Genomic DNA, 20,170 nt, shown 5'->3' with positions numbered 1-20,170 from the left:
CTTGGAAGGGCAGTGACGGTCTCAAGATGAACTTAATGAAGAGGAGCAATGGTGTGAGACAAATAAGCTATAATTCAGCAAGGACAAAGGCTAACTTCTACATGTTGGCTGGAATAACTGGTTGTGCAAACAGGGTGGAAAGTGACTTGAAGGATCTGTGAACTACCATGTGCCACCAACCAAATGCCAACCATTTCATACCGCCGAGAAAAAAATTAATGTCATATGGGGATGTATGAAAGAGGAGTGCCATATGCAAGATGTGTGAAATCATCCTCCTACTCCACTTGCTGCTGAAAGCCTCAGTCTGAATCCTGCGCCCAGATTTAGGCACCGCTCTCCACGAAAGATGTGGAACAGCTAAAAGCAAGAAGGTTGCTGGAAGTCTGGTAAGCACAGTCTGAGGAAACCAGGGATGAAAAGGAAGAGGACTGGACAAGTGAGAGTAGTCCCAAATGTGCAAAGAAAAATAAAAGAATTTGTTTTCCAGATGCAGTGGATAAATAAGGAGGACAGCTGAGCTGCAGAGGGGAATTGAGGATAGACATGATGCAAATGCCATAGCGCAGTGAAACACAAGGGGAAGTGGCCCAAGGAGGAGACAAAGCACAGGGTGAGAAGTATCTGTTAGGAAAGATGTAATCTTGTCCAGTGGCAGAAGGCAGATGATGTCTGGAGAGTGTCCTCCCTCCAGCCTGATGATGCTGACCAAAAGTTAAAAATCCTCAGCTGCTATAAACTGCGGAAACTTCATTAACAATTTATACTAGTAAAGGGGCCTTGCCTGAAATGTGTCCAGCGTAATAATTTCTTCTATTTAATTTTTGCTTTTAGCCATGAGATTATGAGTAATAGCCACGGGGCTACACTGTTAGGCAGAAATCCTTTAGCTTTCTAAAGGTCAGTTAATCTATGATCTAATCTGATGCTCACTGAAATTAAGTGGAAGCAGTTCAGCGGGCTATAATGGAGCATGGTTTGTATCTCTAGCCTTCAGTTACCTTGAGTTCAAGAATCCTTTATAAGCAAAACAACATAGGAATGAAATAAATTTTGAAATGCACACCAAATCTTTGTTGTATTGCAGGGGAAAAAACCAAACCAAACCAAACCAAACCAAACCAAACCAAACCAAACCAAACCAAACCAAACCAAACCAAACCAAACCAAACCACCCCACAAAAACAACACCTGCCTTTCTAGCTGTCTACTGGTTTAAAACAGTTCTCCTTAAAAACTCCAGAATGTCTTTAGTGCCTTCTGTTCACCTGTTGATATTCCTGTCCCTTGGGAGATTTTATGCAGCTGGGGAAGCAGGCAAGATTCATGCGAATTTGGCTGCTCTGTCTTGACTTGTTCACAGTGAGATAGGAGCTGCATATTGAAACCTACTCCTCTTAAGAGTGGAATACTTAACCTAAGCAAGGCCAAAAAAAAACTCAACCAAAACCAAACAAAAAACAAACCACCAGAAAAAAAAGGGAAAGAAAAGTCGAGCTGGCTATACAGCTCAGCAGTATAGAACTGCAAAACTTTTCACAGTTATCTCTAAGTCTTTAAGGATTTCAAGTCTCAGCATAGTCACTATCAGTGAACTAAAGATCTGAAAGGTTGTCTCAGAGAGCAGATGCTTTGGTCTCCAAACAGAGCTAATATTTCGTATTTTCAAGTTGCTCTCCCCAGGTACTTTCATTTCATTTGGCTGGACTTTAGGCTGCTTTTCTACTACTCTTGCAATAAATATTACCTCCTATGTAATATTACATGTAATATACACTACTTAGTTTGAGGAATTTAATTTTATAATACATGCACAGGCATAAAAACCCACAAAAGAAACCAAAGACTCAGGTCAGAAAGCCAGATTTCTTCTGCCTCTTCCTCATGCTGCATTTCCTTTAGATTATGACACAGTTTAATTTTCATGGATGTCATCCGAAAATGAGAGCCGATGTAATCAAATTCTTTTTGTCACTGAATATATTCTGTAAGTTAACTGCTAGAGAGATGCACTGAAGCATAGTCTTTAATTAAAGTGCAACAATACCACAGCTACCATACGGACATGGCACTGGAACCTGGCGCTGGATATAAAAATAGCTGTGCTGAAACGTATCGTATCACTACACGATGTGACTAAGTCAGTGGAGACACTCTTACACTTGAAACCTGAAGTACTACTGAGCACTGATTTTCAGCTGGGGAAGCTGTGATCAAATCAATGCATGTATTATTCTCCACAAATGAATAACGGCATGAACGAGGACACATTAAACACCTACAGCGCACAAAGCTTTTCACACTGGTTCTGAACCAAACACAAAGAGGCTGTGAGCTCTCCAGAGCTCTCTTTTTGTCTCCCGTGAAGTCTTCCTGCCTGTCTGAATACAACACGCGGCATCCCTGCAAATGCCCTGGTGCCAACAGGAGAGGGCACTGATTTCGGGCCGGTAGCGAGCTGACCGCCCTTCTCTCCTCCTCTTTCCTACCCTCAAGGAAAATAAAATAAAACAAAACAAAACCACCCTGTACCCTACACTGAATGAAGGCGGTACAAAAACCAAGGAGATGAAGATACCTCTGCCGGCACCAGAGCTGGGGAGCATCCATTGCCGCTTCCTACACAGCCCTTCATCGCGGGATGCACTTGGCACTACCCAGATGGGTTCATCCCTGACCCGGGGAGGCAAAGCTCTACACCCCAGGGCTGGGTAACCTTCCCTATGCTCTCTCAGCCAACACAGGGGCTTCAGGAGAAACACAACCCAGAACTGACCCCCGCCCTTATCCCACAGTCAGGCCCCTGACAAGCCAGGACAGCACCGCTCTGCTCTCCCAAGGAGTCAGTGCTCTCTAAACGTGCAACGTGTGCAGTCCCTTTGACGTGCCAGCACAGCTGACACTATCATTGCAGCATGGGGACCTCTGCAAAGCTTTCCCTCCAACACTGGCCATCAAAACCAGAATCAAACATCCACAGGAAAGCAGCAGCTGGGCGCCTGCTCTGCACAAAGCACGGCATTTGTGCATCCTTGTTCCTCACTACCATGCAGGCACTGCGTCCTATGGCAGGGCACTACACCACACCAGAGCACCAGGCGTGGTTTTAACATCCCGGCACAGTACAGTTTAGGCAAAGAGGCTGTGTGGATTTGGCACGGGGCAGCGTTGCAGGGAGGAGGAGGCACCAGGAGCCATGCAGTGATGCTTCTCCGCTTGCTGGGAAACGTGTCAGGGAGGCACAAACACACAAAAGAGAGAGATAGGAGATAGTTACCTAACATCACGAAGGGGATTCCCAGGAAGGTGGAATTGTATTTCCCACCAGTGAGATTGATGATCCCAGCTGCAGTCAGGGTGGCAAGGGTCACAGTCAGCAATCCCAGGAGGCCAAGCCAGGGTTTGCTGCGGACACAATCCTGCATGGAGCAGCAGAGAATGGCCAAGGTGACCACAAGGACCAAGCTTGTGATCAGGTAGCGTTCTGACACCCTGCTCGTCTTCTGGAAATCCTCCTTCAGCGAAGAAGAAGTGAAAGGATACATTTTGACTTTCCTGTTGGATTTCTGGAAAAGTTCAACAGTGTCACAAAAAATGGATTCCCACTTCTCTGCCACCATGTCATTCAAGGAGTTGATTGCCTGCAAGTAGTAGGTGAGCTGAATGGCTTCTGCAGACTTCACGCGGTCTTTGCTGTGCACAGTAACCCCACCAAGCTGATGCCCGTTATACACTTCCCTGCCATCCTTTAAGTGAGTAATCGGATAAGTGATTGCAAAATTAGTTCGATTAGAAGAACGAGCAGCCTTTAATTCCTCCAGTACATGCACTATGTCGTCCACTATGCATGTCTTGTCATTGTTCAGGATACATATATGGGCAAACGTGTAATTGAAACCAGGTCTTTGAACTTGGATCCTGGTCACAGCAGAGTGCAACTACAAGGGAAAGAGAAATCACACACGTTATTCATCAGTTCATCTCGCACAGTAGCAGCCAGAAAAACAGTGGCTCCTCACCTCTGTCCCTCTCCTATTTGATCTAAGCAATAACAACAAAAGTTGTTGACTGCAGTATTAATAACACACACATTGCAAAAAAAGGAAACATGCATTAAAATAGCAGTATTATTCCCCTGTGTCCTTTGCTGATAACTCGGGTGGGTCATGATTTGCATCTGTGCCATGTGCATCTCTAAGCAAATTCAAAAGGCCCGCGCCTCCACTTTCAAGCGACCTGGGCAAACATAAAAGAGAGAGCTACAGCTTGATTGTGTCTGGGGACGCTGTTGTGCCTGGAATTGCCAAATTCCTCTCTCACAACAGACAAACTTCAGGTACCTAAGGCAGAAGAGCAACGTGACCGGGGGTGCCACCTGGGCAGGATGCACTGGCAGCAACAGGGGACTGGTACTTGCTCCAAGTACAGGACAGGCCACAGCTGCATGTCCCAAGCGCAGAGACAGCAAAGCAGAAGTAACATAGCTGACATTAATTAAGTTATTTTTGAGCATCAGAGGGGCATAAAAATTACCCTCCCTTCTTGAAAAAAATGTAAAAAACTCTTGCAACCTTCTATGTATCCATTCTAGTCTACATGGCAGAAGCAGGAAGTCTAAAAGATGGTAAGGGAACAGCTCCAAGAGACTGAGGTTACAATACTTTTCAAAAGTGGAATATTGAGTTTGTTAATGTTGGGAGCCTCAACAAAGTGCAAATAATTTTTTTTTTCCCTCATTTTCCTTGCAAAATACGCAGGCCTCACCCACCACCACCACCATTTATCCCCTGTACTGCTCTAGTGCAAAGAGTACCAGGACCTTCCATAAGGATGCTGCCAAGGCCAAGGCGATATTACCCACCACCAGAAGGCTGAGTGGACTTTCCCCACGGCTGTGATGTCCTGCATCGTGGGCAGTCACCAAATTCAGAAAGGAGGTCCCTCTGCTTTTTTTCCAGCTGGCATTGGGGGTACCTGACATCCCAAATACCGAAAGACCCTGCACGCTACTGCGTACATGCTTTGTGCACAGCTTGGTGAGAGATGTGATTCCCTGAGGTCTTAGCAGGGACAATGCAGAGGGACACGTGCCCCTTGTGCTGCTCGGTCCCAGTGACCCCGTGGAGGCCCCAGGCCTGGTGGTACAGGCAGCCACATCTGCTGCCATGGGGGGAGCAAATCACCAGATCCGCTCTGAGTAACTGCAAGGATTTATCCTTCGGGATAAACTGAGGGAAACGATCGTAGGAGCATTGCAAAGGTGTGGCAACACAGCATAAAAGAGAAGGAGAAGCCCTCCCTCCCCTGCAAAGCGGGGAGACCACAGCTCTTCCAAGGAGCTGAAGAGGCAAATTAAGAGTGACTCCAATCTACTTTCCTTAAAGGGTGAATAGTTATTTTCTGCCTTCAGATTTTGAGCCAGGTGCAGAGAACTGGCCACGGGGAGATGATTTTTTTTTTTTTTTTAATTTTATTTTTTTATTACTTGCATAATGCTGTTTTCCACTGCAATCCAAAGAGGGCAGGAGGTTCTTATGCCCAGTAAAGGGGCTGGGATTAGATGATATTTAATGGAACTGCTTTCTTCTGAAGACAAACACTGATTAAAAAAATAGAAGATTGGGTACCTAAGAGCAGTAGAGCTTATATACTCATCTGAGGGCAATTGACAAAATATCTAATAATCAGTGCTAAAATCCTGCATCTGTTAAATAGTCAGTGACTTTGGCGTGGTATTTCAGACCTATTTTCAGAAAAAAACCCCCACATTGATAAGATACTGTGATTTTTATTGTTTTGTGATTACATTGCATAATCTGTGATGGGCATAAATTTAGTTATACCACCTCCATTCCTCAGGATGGTATGACATAATTTAGGCAAAGATTACAAAATTCCTAGATTCTCAACTTGTTTCTCTAGCAGCTTGGGGTGTACTTTTCCACATTTGAGTAATTTTTAATTTTTGACAGAACAACTGTTCAGTATTGACATTAGAAAGACAGATTTGAGAAATGAACTGAACTAACAAATCTTTTCACAGTACTGTGAGAACACAATACCTGGACATAATGAGAACCAAAATTCTCCATTGTGGTGGGAGAACAACCAACTGTCTGTGCAACAGGTTAGGGGCTTTTGTACGACTTTCTTCTAAAACAAAACAAATTAAAATATTTGCAGGAACGTGTCAAATAAATGAGCCTGTATGGGGAATTATTCCTGTCTTTCCAGTTTGTTTCTCCAAAGTTCTGCTTTGCAAGAGCTGTTTTGGGGTACAAATTCAAATGTATGCTGTTACAGTTTGGGGAAAGTGCGCTGATTTACCGAATCAAAGACAGATAGCTGATTTTTTTTTTTTAATGGCAGCTACTGTATGGTTTCATTTACAGCGGTTGTAAAGTCAGATGTCATATAAAGAAGTGCAGCTGTGGACAACTAGGAGGAATAGAAGGATTTTCCTGCCTATATTAGATTCACAATACAACTCTTTCAGAGAGGATACACTGAGTGACACAATGCAGAAGAAACTAAGCTGTCCTGCAACTTTTATCAAACGATGTGCGTTGCTATTTACCTACCCTGCCTCACTGCTGCATTTCCTTCCTTCCACATCTGAAGCGCTTCCTTTTAATATTTAGGTTATAAAATAACCTCATCTGTCACAGCTGTTACTTCATCTTTAGCGAAAGGCTAGGAGCTAAATGTCGTATCTAAAATACTAATTTCTTCTTGGAAACGATCCTCTCAGACTCAGAAGCCCATTCTGCAGTGGTGACCCAGCGCTTCCTCCAAGGCCGTGCTGGGCTGGGTGCCATGCTGGGGGTCCTGCCCATCACATGTCCCAGCCATGGGGCTCCAGGCAGGAGAGGGGGCAGCAGCCAGTGCTGCGTCCTGGCGTGCCCCAGCAGCCCCTGGAACCTGCTGCAAGCTCGTGTGGTTTAGAGCAACTCTAAGATGTACTCTGAGCTTTGCCAGCGGCCACAACATTTGGTCTCAAATTGGAGGCAAACAGCCGAAGAGGACAAAAACCCTGCCATTCCCTCCGTCTCTATGAAGCATGCCGAGCACTGCCCCAGCGTGCCCAATGATTCAGCTCCAGGAAGCCTGACTCAGACTTTTCATTCTCGGGACAAACACATCGCTTTACCTGCACTTGGCTTTTTCAGACCAGATCCTAGAGAACAAAGCTCTGTGGCAGCGTGGCTGCAGGCTGTCTCTGTCCCTTCGCTTGCCCATGACAGCCCGTGTGCCGTGGGGCTGCTGCCTCTTCCCCGCCAAGAGCTGCAGTCCCACAGTGCTCTCCACTCTACGGATTCAGCTGTGGCCACCCAGGTTTTTCCACCCTCACCCAGAGCCTACACCCATGGCCCTGGGCAACTGGCTGCCACAGAAAACACAAGGTCTAAGAGGTTACAAGGGCATGTCCTGTAAGTTCAAGGGACTACACAGGCTGCAATTGGGCTTGCCTATGGTACACCAGGAGGTCCCCCAGGAAACTTTGGTTTGCTAACAGGAGATGGTAAAGGCTGTTGGGTGATGGGGGCAACATGAGCAATATGCTAACGCATATCGCACTCCTCACTGCAGCAGATTTTAATAGAAATAACCATATTCTGAATAAACCTGGCACCTAGTACTGGGACAAATGACTGACCACCAGATTCTCATTTATCCAGCTCTTTTCTCATCCTTACCAATCCTATTAGGAGAAAGGAAGAATTAAAGGACTAACAAAAGTTGAATGAATGTTTTTTCTTGAAGGGAGACATGCACTGCTTGCTCATCGCTCACAGCTTTTTCAGCTAGCTTAACAGTGCAAGGAACCAAAAAGCAGTTTACTGCTGAGATGCCAGAGCACTGCAGCATGAGAACAGCACAGCGTTGCCTAAGCTGCCTCGCCATGGTGGCACATCATCTCTGAAAGCTCTCAGGCATGAAATAGTAACTTCCACCTCCCCCTTTCACTGTTTAAACCATGACCATCAATTGCAATGCCCCTCTCCTTTCCAAAAACAGTGGTTATGTGTGTCCCATACCACACCAGAGATTTCTAGAACAGCTTTTTCTTTCTCCAGCCATTTGCATTCAGTAACATCTTGTTCCTGGTCTTTGTTTACTCTAAGTCCCACGATCACTCAAGGTATTTAGTTTACTAAAGGTGGCTTGAACTGGGAGACAAATCCCTTTCTGCAAATACCTCGAGGTGAGGGGTGTTTGGGTCCCACATCTCCACAACAAGCCACGTTTCAGCCTGTGGCACAGCTGACAGATGAGACACGACGAAATCACACTGCCTGGGAGGGGATGCCAGGACTCAAAAGAGAAAATCCCTTAATTTATCCTAGGCTAAACCATTTCCTCCAGGGCCTCAGAGTGCCATGGCTGAAAAGATTTCTTCAAGCTTTTTTTGGCTGCTGGTCCTCCTGCCTCTACCACTGGCACAGGAAGGCAGGCACTGGGAACCGGAGCCGCCCAGGAGGCTCGGTTCCGCTGTCCTGGGATGGCCAAGCACCATACCAGGCTCTGTGAGAAGGCTCTTCCCTGTACAGAGCTTGGCGCAACTTTCAGTAGTGGTGGCAAAGCTGAACCTGAAGGCAAAGGGGTTGTACTTAGAGATGTATACTCAGGACAGAAAGGAGAGCTCGATTTTATTCTTAAGTCCATGCAAAAAATGCAAGGAAGTCCAAGAAGGGGTGAGGAAAACCTCTAGCCCCTTTGCTTTGTTGAGAATTCATTTCTTTAATTAAAAAGTGAGCAGGTATTACCAGAATTTTGTGAATTTAATCAGGTAACAAAAAAGTCTGCAGCCTCCCTGCGAAGCAAACAGATCCTATCCCAGCAGGGAGGGGTTAGAAACTGCTGATTCATTTGCAAAATGGTCCAGCCCCAGCAATCTTTTAAGCCTATGTTACATAAACTGCCACCCTCATCAAAACCATGGGCAAAGGAGATGAGGCACGAGGACCATGCAATGGCCACTGGTATCCCACACAGGTCTCACCTCGCTGGCAGCACAGCTTTGCTCCCAGGGAAACTGTGGTGGGAGCGACAGCAACATGCAACAGGACACCTCGGTCTCACCAAGCACCTATTCCTGCTCCGGGAAAGACATCCTGACTTGGGCGGGAGCTGCATTAGAGTCGCAGACACCATTTTTAATATTAAGCATGTGTGCAACCACCTTCTGCTTATCATATATACCACAAAAGTGTGTTTGGTTTTGTTGCTGAACAGTGATGTGCGGTGTTTTATAGGGGACGTTACTCATCATAAGGACTTGACTATGCTTTACTACTTTACATATAGCCGAAGGATGGCCTACCAAACAAAACTGGCTAGATACATGGATGTCCTCCTGTACTGCGAATGATATGGCACATACATAAAGAGACATATTTTACTCACAGGAGTAAGGTCTTTGCAATGCCATATTACTTTTGTTTTGTTTTGTTTTTGCTATTATTTGACTCCGTTTAATCTTTTAGTCTATATCTGACAGTTTAAATTGAAAATGAGCTTCACTCTAATCCATGCTGCCAAGTCCTACAATTTTTTTACTGTCATTTTCACCAAGACTGTTTTTTTCTCTGAGCCCTGGAGCCTGAACTATTGTGATTTTTTTTAAAAAAATCTCATCTTTCATTAAAAAAAAAGAAATGTCTGATCTCATGGCTATGGAGGAAAGTCTGAAAAGGCTCAACAATAAAGTGAAGAATGAATTCATTGTCTATTGTTGTTTAAAATCTGTTTTGGGTTCAAGACTGGAAAACTAGAAAGCAGGACGAAGACAATGATTTGAAATACAGACTTCATTTTAATGTGAAGTTGATTTACTTTTTTGGTAATTTTTACAGGTAACTTGTGCCAAGGAAAACTAAGAGGAGAAAAAGCCTTTAATAGATTGCTAAAAATTTCTCCACTTTTTCTATGATCTCAGTAATCTCTGGCATTTCCTATCTTTGCAGAGTGCTTTTTTATTCACTTCAAGAGATGGCCTCAGTCAAAATGCAAAAAGGTTATGAGAGGGAAAAGACTAGCATAGCTCCAAGCTTAATTCACGAAAGAAAACACAGTGGGCTCCGCAGACACAGGCAGAATTAAACTATGAAGAGTGTATTTGCACCAGAAGAAGGAGTGGAGAGAGAAGGCAAGGGAGCTCCGAACAGGGCTGTCCTCCCATCAGTCTGAGTACCAGGGGTCCAGGGCAGGATCACAGGGGGCTGGTGGGCACCAGCCTCTTGACCAAGCCACTCTGGCCGATGGAGAACCCGTGCACAGCCGATGGAGGAAGCCAACAGATCCTACCCGCTCAGGAAAAAACGTTAGAAGCTGCAGCTGGAGAGTGTGCAGCAAGGAACGTGAGGGGTAGCTGGGGTCTTTTTCTAGCAGTCCTACAATCAGGTTTCCTGAAGAGACACTAAGATACTGATTATGCAAGCTATGTATTTTTGAAACTCATTTTTTCAGCTGTCCAAAATATGGTGAATTATATTTTCTTCAAACAATTTTCATGTAAATAAAATCTAAAAATTGTTCAAACTACGAGTCATCAACTGAGGGACTACTATTAGTACTCAAAGTGGCAGATGTGCATGCATTTCTATTTCCATCTGCCTTCTTAGCAGCTACAGAAAATTGCTAGATATGATTTTTCTTTTCTCATCTGAAGTGGAGAAGCTTTTCTAATCAATACGGTCTTAATTCTGAGCACTGCCCTGGCAATTCTGCCTGAATTCGTCCCATCGAGAGAAGCCCGCTCTGTTTCTTGGCCTGACTGCAGCTGGAGGACAGGACCTCTCTGCGCAGTCTGGCACATGGCTCTGAGAATGATTTTTCACAATGGGGAAAAAGACAAAAACTTTGCTTCTGCAGCTGATCTCGCATCAGGTCTATAGTGGCCTTCTCCATGGGTCCCAGACCTCTCCATGAACACCTCTCCATCCTTGCAGCACTTCTCAGCGAGCTGGTAACACAGTGCAGGCTTTCAGGAAAGGCTCCTCCAGCAGAAGTGTGACCAACTGTCCCTTCCTCGCTGCACAAAAAAAAACCCTCAATAGCTGCAACTTCACAGCCCATCATGTTAATTAATAAGTTGGCTCCTCCCGTCTCACAACAGGAGAGAGGGGGTTGTCCTCCTCTAAACCCCAACTTAAAGACAAGGTCCAGACATAGCTTTCAGGAGGCCTAAATGTGGTCACTAGGGAGTCCTGGCAGCTCTCCCCAAGCCATGTGGCACTGCCTGGGGAACTGGTGGCCCTGACCTCCTATGCCTGCCCTGCTAGCTTGCTGTGCCCTCTCAGAAGCTCACCCAGAGAGGTGATGTCCAGTCACGTGTTGAGAAAATCCGTCCCCTGTGTGTTCTTGTTAGACAGGAGGTGAGGCCTGACCTTCTCACGCAGGAAAGGCAATGGCACATGAGGTGCTGGGTGTCCCCAGCACAGGCTGCCTGGCTGGCAGCAGCTCAGGGCGCAGGTTTCTGTGGGAGCCTTGCACCACAGTGTGAGGTGGGAGGCAGTGTGGGGGGACCCCATGCCAGCCAGGGTGGCTGGTGCTGCTGGAACAGGGCAGGGGTGTGGTGGGGACCAGTGGGACCAGTGCCTGTGCTGGTGAGGCTGCACCTCATATCCTGTGTTCAATTTTGGGCCCCTCACTACAGGAAAGACATTGAGGTGCTGGAGAGAGTTCAGAGAAGGGCAGCGAAGCTGGTGAGGGGCCTGGAGCACAAGTCTGATGAGGAGCGGCTGAGGGAACTGGGGTTGTTCAGCCTGGAAAAAGGGAGGCTGAGGGGAGACTTTGTCGCTGTCTACAACTACCTGACAGGAGGTTGTAGCATGGAGAGGGTTGGACTCTTCTCCCAGGTAACAAGTGACAGGACAAGAGGAAATGGCCTTAAGTTGCACCAGGAAGGTTTAGATTGGATATGAGGAAACATTTCTTCATGGAAAGGATTGTCAATCGTTGGAACAGGCTGCCCATGGAAGAGGTTGAGTCACCATCCCTGGAGGTGTTTAAAAGACATGTAGATGAGGTTTTTAGGGACTTGCTTTAGTGCCAGAGTTAGGTTGTGGTTGGATTCAATGATCTTGAGGGTCTCTTCCGAAAAAAATGATTCTATGATTCGATAATTCTGTGATACAGTTGTCCTCCCAGGCACGGGGAACTTCAGGACTTCTGCTCCAGCCGCTGGTTGGCACTGCGGGAGAGATCAGACCCCCTCACCCACAGGAATCGTGCCGAGGAGCTGCTGCTGCTGACACCAGGAGCTCAGGGGGGTTTCTGCGTGTGCTTCCATGCTGTCCTTGCAGCATGCTATTTATCTTCCCCCTTCCCTGGCTGTGCCCAGATCTTACCTGCGTATCTTAATTCTCATCTGTTTTCGCATAAGATACGTTTTAGCCCTGCAGCATTGTGCTGCTATGACAACAGGCTTGCACTTCTGCTGCTTTCACACCCTTGTTTTTCTTATATTAGGACTCTTCCCCTCATCTTACAGCCTTGCTCTAAAGACATGAATTCAACCTTGACTTTTTATTAACAGAATCCATTATATGTTCTCTTAACTGTTGCTCTAAGTATTTTTGGTGCTGGAGCTACCTACAGAAGGTGGAGACCTACTATATCCATTGCTAGATCTACAGTTAACTGCCTGTGTCCAGGCATTCAGAAGTAGCCGAAGTTTTAAAATAAAGGGTACCTTGTAATAGCCAGGATCGTGATTGACCCAGCTTTCAGCTCTGCTGAATGACCAGAACCCACTTCCACCGAGCTTGAAAATAATGGCTTAAGTGTGCCGTGTTTGTTTAGCAAAGCAATTGGAAATACCACAGACACGGGAACATAAATATGGTTATTTCCTCCACGAGCTTCCTCACACGTAGAAAATAAGTGAGGAAATCCAGGAAGACCATAGATAGAGCCTGCAGGCACACACATGAACAGGGACCTAATAATTAAGGAGCAAAGAGAAGAAATAAACCCCCAAAAAGTATGAGGTTTACAAAATTTTGAAGTTTAACTGTTTTGTTCTGCAGTAATCAGAAGTTACACAGTTCTTAAAAAATTGTGTCCTTAAGCAGAAATACTTGATTTTACTATTTGCCTGCATGTTCAAATAGATATATAATCAGTTATCTAGATCTATTGCTGGTCAGTTCACATGAGAGAGGCAATGTATAAGCACTGTCTGAAAATATGTAGTTCGGGGAGTTTTCTTCAAAAAAATAAACCCTTGTCTACAGATTTGCATAGAAGCAAACTGCAAACACAATCCCCTTCAGTAAGGCATGTTAGATTTCATTCTCTTTTCATCTTTGTGTCTTGCTACATTAGGTATTTTGCCAAAAAATATTAGTACTGTGTTACTGTTGTAAACACAATAACATAAGTGGAAGAGAGGATATCCTTCTGCAAAAAAGGGAAACCTTTCACTAAAAAGAAAAAAGGCGTTTGTAGTATAATGCAGTTAACTCACTGTAAGTAGAAAGGAGCGAACAGGCTCCAAAGGATGGGTGTCTCAAACTTTGGCTAAATCAGAATACATTTTCTGGGGTTGAAAAAAATCTGGCTAGGTCTGTACGCCTTCAACCTATCAAGTTTCTAGCTGCAAGTGGAAATACCACCATAAAATGGTAGGGGGCTGCTCTTACACTATTTTTAGGTGGAATTCTAGGCTTAGACAACTTGTACAGACTTTACATAATCATTTGAACTTCTACACTCCAAGCACTTTTTAGAAATACAGAGGTAAAAGCACACTTTCTTCAGTTTGGTGTTTTTACTTCCTACCTCTTTCTGTCACAAGAGTGAAATCCTGAGGAAGAAAGGTCCTGCACACCAACAGCATGGGATGCCACTGCCCTGTGCTCAGCTATAAAGTAGGTACAGCAGCGAGGAAAATGTCATGATTGCCCTCTCACAGTACCTCAGTCTCCATCTCTTGCATACCTAAGACTCTACTGAGGCTTTTTGTTAGATCAGCTATTCAAGGCCAGAGATTCAGGATATGTTTAGGTTTCTCCCTTTCTTCTGCAAGTGACTATGATAGCTGTAAACGCAACATGGGGACGGCAGGCCCAGAATGGTTTAAGCATTTATGGGGAGTTATGGGGACTAAAGATGGAGATTTATACAAAAATAAATTGTTTTTAAAAAAGGTATTCAGCATCATCTCCAAGTCAAAACTGTTCTATTAGGCAGCCACACACCTTCCTGCTAATGAGCAGGAGGGACCTTGTGTGGAGCAGCTTGTACATTCAGCAAGACCTGTCACCGCCATGTGAGCAGCCAGCGTTGCGCTGGCAGATGCTCACTGTCAGCAGGGAGTTCTACCACAGCTCCTGTTCTGGGAGCGATGCTTGAGATCTGGGCCCAAGACAGCTGTGAGGCTCAGCCCTTCCCTAAATCTCTTCCCAGCCCAACAAGGTTTCATGCGGTAGTGGTAATGGTGAGTTCCTCAAGCTGACAATGTGCCCACGAGGAACTGCACTAAGCCAACCACAGTATTTTAGGGATGACACCAAGTAAGTTATTTAATTAACTAATTAATTGATTAGGATGTTAGAGCTATTAACTTTTGACAACAACAGTTATGTTTCAATTTCAACTGCTCAGACCCCAAAACTTTGTATCCCTTTACTAAGGTGACAATAATGGAAGCTGACTTCTTCCTTTGCTGAGGCAATCTCTTTCCCTTGCCCTGTGACTGGGGTAGCTGTAGCAGTTCAAGGCTCATTCCCTTCCCTCCTTGGCTGGTGAGGTGGGATACAGCAGGTAAGAAAACTGAGAAGAGATGCTGCAAGAGCAGGCGGCACCTGCCTGGGCCAACCATCCTTCTGGGTCTGCCATCCTCCTGCAAGTGTGTGGAGATGCAGCAACAACAATGCAGGAGGAGCCAGTGTCCAATCTCATGCCTCTCATGAAGGGGTGGTCATCCTTCTCCAGAAAAGGAAAGATAAGCAAATGCTGCCATATAGGTTCTCTGCCCGGACCATGCCTAAATGGCAAGGTTTTCAGGAATGCAGGTGAGATTACTCCACGGTTTCACCCAGGACACTTATTTACAAGCACAGCAGTTTGAGTTGGTTGGCTCTGGACTGGGGCTTGGGGTATGAACTTCAGATACCTTTGCTCTCTTCTTCCCTCCATGCAAGTGGACACATACAGGAAAACCTGGATGGCTACCTTTCCCTTTCCTCGTCCCTTAGTGAGTCTGGTTGATGCAAAATGATGTAGCCCTGCATCACCACGGACATAAAAATATCGGGGGCTGGGAGCTCTCCCTCCTGCTTTGCTGTGCTTTGACCTGCAGGGCCATCCATAGGGTTGGACAGGCAGCTGCCCGAGCCTGGCTCTACCCACAAACAGAAGAATAATTAGGACAAAGAATGTAATATATTCTACACAAGACATACTGGAATTAATTAGATAAATAAAGAATTGGAAATAATGCATCAAATATGCACAACAATGTCAGATTAGCAGTAAGAGTAAATAGTCAAATGGCAATGGTGCTCATTATCTCAGTAAATGGAAAAAAATCATTTTGTCGGCAAATTCTGTCTATTAAAAATGAGGCAGTGTTAAGAGAGAACTTTCTAAGTTATAGCTCTTCTGCTGATGTGATAAATCTTACGCAGAAGTTTGCTTGTGGAAAGATTCTGAGTACCATTTATTTGTGTGTCACCATGCTATTGATAAAACTACAGATCTCCAGAGAAAGCAGTACAGAGAAAAAATCCATTATCATTATTATCCTATGACTGAGTAAATGTGCACATACTGGATGCGAATGCAATTCATGGTACAAGAAAATGAAGGAATGAAAATCATCTCTCTGGAGTTTTCTCGTTCACCAGTAACATTCCTGTTACTGTACTTAGTGAGTCGATGCTCATTAAATCTGTTTGCTGATTACTGTTGGGTAATATGTCAACAGCAAAAAAAAAAAAAAAAAAGCAAAACATAAAATACTGAGTGGCTCTGCACTGTAGTTCTGTATGTGGCTACAGTGGAAATAAAATACAAATACATCCACTGTAACAGTTATTTCCGTGTTTAGTAAAGAGTGAGGTCTTCCCGAAGTCTCTTCCAATAGGTATTTGCATCTATTTTCTCATTTTAGAAGAGACACTCCCTGATGTTACTAAAAAAATTAACATTTGCTTCTGTATGGGCCGACAGTTTGACATTCGGGGCGGGGGGAAGCAATGCTGAGTCTCTGGGGTTTCCACAAGGCAACAGCAAAAATGTGCAGGATTGAGCTAGCCACACCTCTGGTTATTTGTAAATGTTCTTTTCCTTTTTCTTCAGTGAACAAGACCCTCTTAACATACAGTTTTTGCACCTGTCCTCCGCTTTTCCAAGATTGATCAAAACTACCGCGGTGCAAACTAGAGTACCAGCTTCAACAAATGCAGATTTCTGACATGTTATGACATACAGTACGGTGAGATGTCCTGTTAGATTGTGACTCGCACACTGTGCCGCTCAAGTGACAGGGAAAGATGCTGCCCGCTCTAACTTGAACCGGCAGCACAGGCTGCATGCACCATGCCTGCAGCTGAGCTGGATTTTTTCTTCATCTATGAAACCAGCATTTTCTGTGATGGTGGGCTGGGAGTGGAGAGGAAAAAAAAATACTACCCGCTAAAAATAATCAGCTGAGTTATGTCATTTGCCTTCATGAGCTGTGAGAAGAAGGTTTTGTGCTACCCCTCTCCAAGCAGAAAGTGCATTCCAGACAAGGCAGCAGCCCCCAAAAGCGTTGTCAGCAGCTTGGCAGATTGGTACCTAACTGCTTTTGAAGTTTATCAACCCGAGTCGCCTTAACTCGGGAGGACGACTGCGAGTATAGAGGCACTGAAAAATTATTTAAGCAAGTACCCTGCCCTTCTCGCTCACCCAAAGCAAATAAGCCCAAAAGATGGGGGAAAAAAAAGATGAAAAACCCAAAACGGGGGCGGGGGGGATAGCGGAGCCGCCAGCGAGGGCAGGGAGCGCGGTGCCGGCTCCCGCGGCGGGCACCATCCCAACTGTTGCGGGGAGGTGACTGGGTGGCTGCGGTGGCAGCGCCGGTGGCGGGCGGGCAGAGGTCGGCGTGCACGGGTGGGTCCGTGCGGGCGAGCAGGTGCGGGGACCGGGCTCGGGGGTGGCAAGCAGTGGGGCGGGATGCGGGGAGCCGGACCAGGCAGGGTGGTGGCGCCCGGGGCCAGGGACTCGCCGCGGTTACCTTAAGGATGAGATCGGTGTGGTGCTGGTCCAGCATGTTGGCCTTGCGGAAGGAGGTGATGATCACCCTGCCGTACCTCCCCGGCGTCTGCAGGTCGGAGTAGAGCCGGTGCTTGGAGCGGTTCACCGGGAAGAGGCTGTCCACCAGGTTCCTCTCGATCTTGGCCAGGCTGTGCGTGGGGGCCAGGAGGTGCTCCACGCTCTCCTCCACCTGGTAGCGGCTGAAGCTGGCGCCCAGCAGGATGGAGATGAGCACGGGCGCCGAAGCGAAGAACACCGGGTGGCTGGCGACGAAGTGGCCGAGCCGGGAGAAGGACGTCCCCAGCCCCCTGTGCAAGACCTGCCGCAACATCCTAGTGCGGAGGGCGCGCAGGAAGGCGAGCGCCGCGCCGGGGCCCCCGCAGCTCCCCCACGGCCCCCGCAAGACCATGGGGCAGCCCCCGCCGGGCGCCGCCTCCCCGCCGGCCGCGGCTGCGGGGGGCCGGGGGCCGCCGCCGCGCGTGTGTGTCTGCGTGTGCGTGCGGTGTGTGTGTGCGCGCCTGCCCGCCGGTCTGCCTGCGCGGGGCGGCTCGGGCGCTCGTCCTCCCGCAACGGCGCCGTACCCGAGCGGAGTTTCCCTGCGCCTCGTTTCCTGACTTGCCAACCCTCCGCTCCTCGCCGCGGCCGCGGAGCGGCGGCGCGGACCGCCGCGGGGGGCAGCCCCGCCGCCGCGGCCCCGCCGCCCCTCGCCGCGGGATGGGGAAGGGGCAGCCGCCGCTCAGCGCTCCCCGCCCCCGCCGCGGAGTTTGCGCGGGAGGGGGGCTGCCCGGAGACTGCTGACTAATCCCCCGGCCGCGGCAGGCGGGGCGGGCGCGGAAAGCCCTCCGCGGCGCCCCCGCCGCCCTCCGCCCAGGGGCGCGGGGCCACGCCGGGCGCCGCCTAGCACGGGGCGGCGGGGCGCAGCGCGGCGCCTCCCGCCGGGGCCGCCCCGCGGGCCGCGCTCGGGACGCCGCGGCGCGCCCCGCCCCGCCCGGCTCCCGGTCGGCTCCGCCCGCCGCCGCCGGCACCGCCGCGCCGCCACATCCCCGCCCGCCCGGGCCACCGCCCCCAGGGCGGCCGGGTAGCGCAGGCTGCTCGCGTCCCCGACGGGCGGGCAGTGGGGGCACGGAGCGGCCGCCTGTCCGCGGAGGGGGAGTTGGGTGTGTTTCGTGGGGAGCTTTGGCTTGGGGAACCGCCACCAGAAACGTCTGTGCGCTGTCCCGCGCGGCGGGCACGGGCCGCGTCACGGCGTGTCCGACGGCGTACACCGAGTTCCCGGCGCGCAGCCCACCGCGGCGGCACAGCCCGCCGGCTCCGCGCCGCCCGAGTGGGCATGTGCGAGAGGCGCCGCACATGCCCATTAGGGAGGGCGGGCGCCGGCAGGGAAGCTGTCTGTGCCAGCCTCCTTGTCCCCGGCCGCCCGGCACCGTCCCCGGGGACGCCCTGGACTGCCCCGGTACCTCCCCGCGCCGGGAGTCCCGGCCGCCCGCCGTGCCATGCCCGGGAGCGCGCTGCCGCTCACCGAACCGCAAGCCGGCAACCCCGACAGCGCCTCCCGGCAGCGTGTGGCTCAGCGCTTTGCCCACCTGTGCTTAGGTCACCCTGTCCCCCCGTGGGGGAGCGATCGAGAGGGGCGACCTCGTCTTTAGACACAAATTGCAATTCAATAACAGAAAGAAGCAGAAGTGCTCGTGGTGGTCGCATCAGCTTTGGCTGTTGGCATGTTCGAGCACACTGGCACCTACCGTTGTCAACTGGCCCTGGCTGTTATTTGGCAAACCAAAGGTGTTGGTATTATGAGTCCGGTTACTTCTCAGGCTGGTGGTTTTACAAATGGGCAAAAAGGAAGTTTCTGTTTGACAGCTCTTACACCTGTTGCTGCGTGAAACAGCAGCAGCTCCCTGTTTTGGTTATTGATAGACTGACAGTCATCCTTCCTTTTACATTTCAGTAGTGTCTGACCTAAGCTAATGTTTTGTCACAGATGCTTCGTGCACAAAACCTCCTTGACATCATTCCTGTCTCTTCACTCACGGCTAGCTCACACAGCTTGAATGCTAAACTCTTTCCATGTTTCACTGCTTCTAACAGTAAGCAAGTGAACAGCTTGATTAAGCAGTGGCCTATTACAGCTGGTAAGGTCCTCACATCCCCTGGTTCTTCTGGTGTTTGTGCCCAAGCCCAGGAAATGCTCCTGGTAGAACCCTGCCTGCAGGGCCAGCGTGGCTGCACACTGGGGTTCGTAATACCATCATGCCTCTGTTTGGGTCTGCTCCCAGAGAATCATAAAATCATAGAATAGTTTGGGTTGGAAGGGACCTTTGAAGGTCATCTAATCCAACCCCCTGCAATGAGCAGGGACATCCTCAACTAGATCAGGTTGCTCAGAGCCCCATCCAGCCTGGCCTGGAATGTCTCCAGGGATGGGGCATCTACCACCTCTCTGGGCAAACTGGGCCAGTGTTTCACCATCCTCATTGCAAAACATTCCTTCCTTACGTCTAGCCTGAATCTCCCCTTTATTAGTTTAAAACCATTACCCATTGTCCTTTTGTAACAGCCCTGCTAAAAATTCTGTCCCCATGGAGGTGGGTCCCCACTGCTTGTATCAGTCCTACATCAGTTTAAGAAAAAAAAAAAATTGAATATAATTTGAAGAAAACATCAAAGATGGAAATAGAAGCAGAAGCACAGATATAGGAGAGTATTGGGCCCAAGTTTGAATAAAGTTTGGTATCAGGTCAGGCCTCAGAGCCCAGGTCTCTTGTCTCTCAGTGCAGCACTCTCCCCTCTCTGCCTGTTTCCAGCTGTACATCGAGCACAGCATAGGCTTAGTCACATGATTGTATATTGGGGGAAACATCAGCGTGTGCCTAGTGCCTCATGTCATTAGCAAGAAGTAAACAACTAAAGAGCTTTTGTC

The 20,170-nt window shown here is 48.3% G+C and overlaps 1 protein-coding gene across 1 annotated transcript in view; it reads right to left on the bottom strand.

The window, feature by feature from the left end:
* The window catches only part of PTCHD1 (patched domain containing 1), a 35,369-nt gene extending 17,317 nt beyond the window's left edge, over positions 1–18,052 (bottom strand). The window contains exons 1-2 of the mRNA XM_082043762.1: positions 17,231–18,052; positions 3,278–3,938 (exon numbers count right to left, since the gene is read on the bottom strand). Of these exons, the coding sequence (XP_081899888.1) occupies positions 3,278–3,938; positions 17,231–17,659 (1,090 nt within the window). The 5' untranslated portion in view covers positions 17,660–18,052. The remainder of the gene's footprint in view (positions 1–3,277; positions 3,939–17,230) is intronic.
* Between the last annotated feature and the right edge of the window lie 2,118 nt (positions 18,053–20,170).

Source organism: Streptopelia decaocto (assembly GCF_964273445.1).
Source record: "Streptopelia decaocto genome assembly, chromosome: 1".
Classification (NCBI taxonomy): Eukaryota; Metazoa; Chordata; class Aves; order Columbiformes; family Columbidae; genus Streptopelia; species Streptopelia decaocto.
This window is presented reverse-complemented; position numbering and strand designations above follow the sequence as displayed.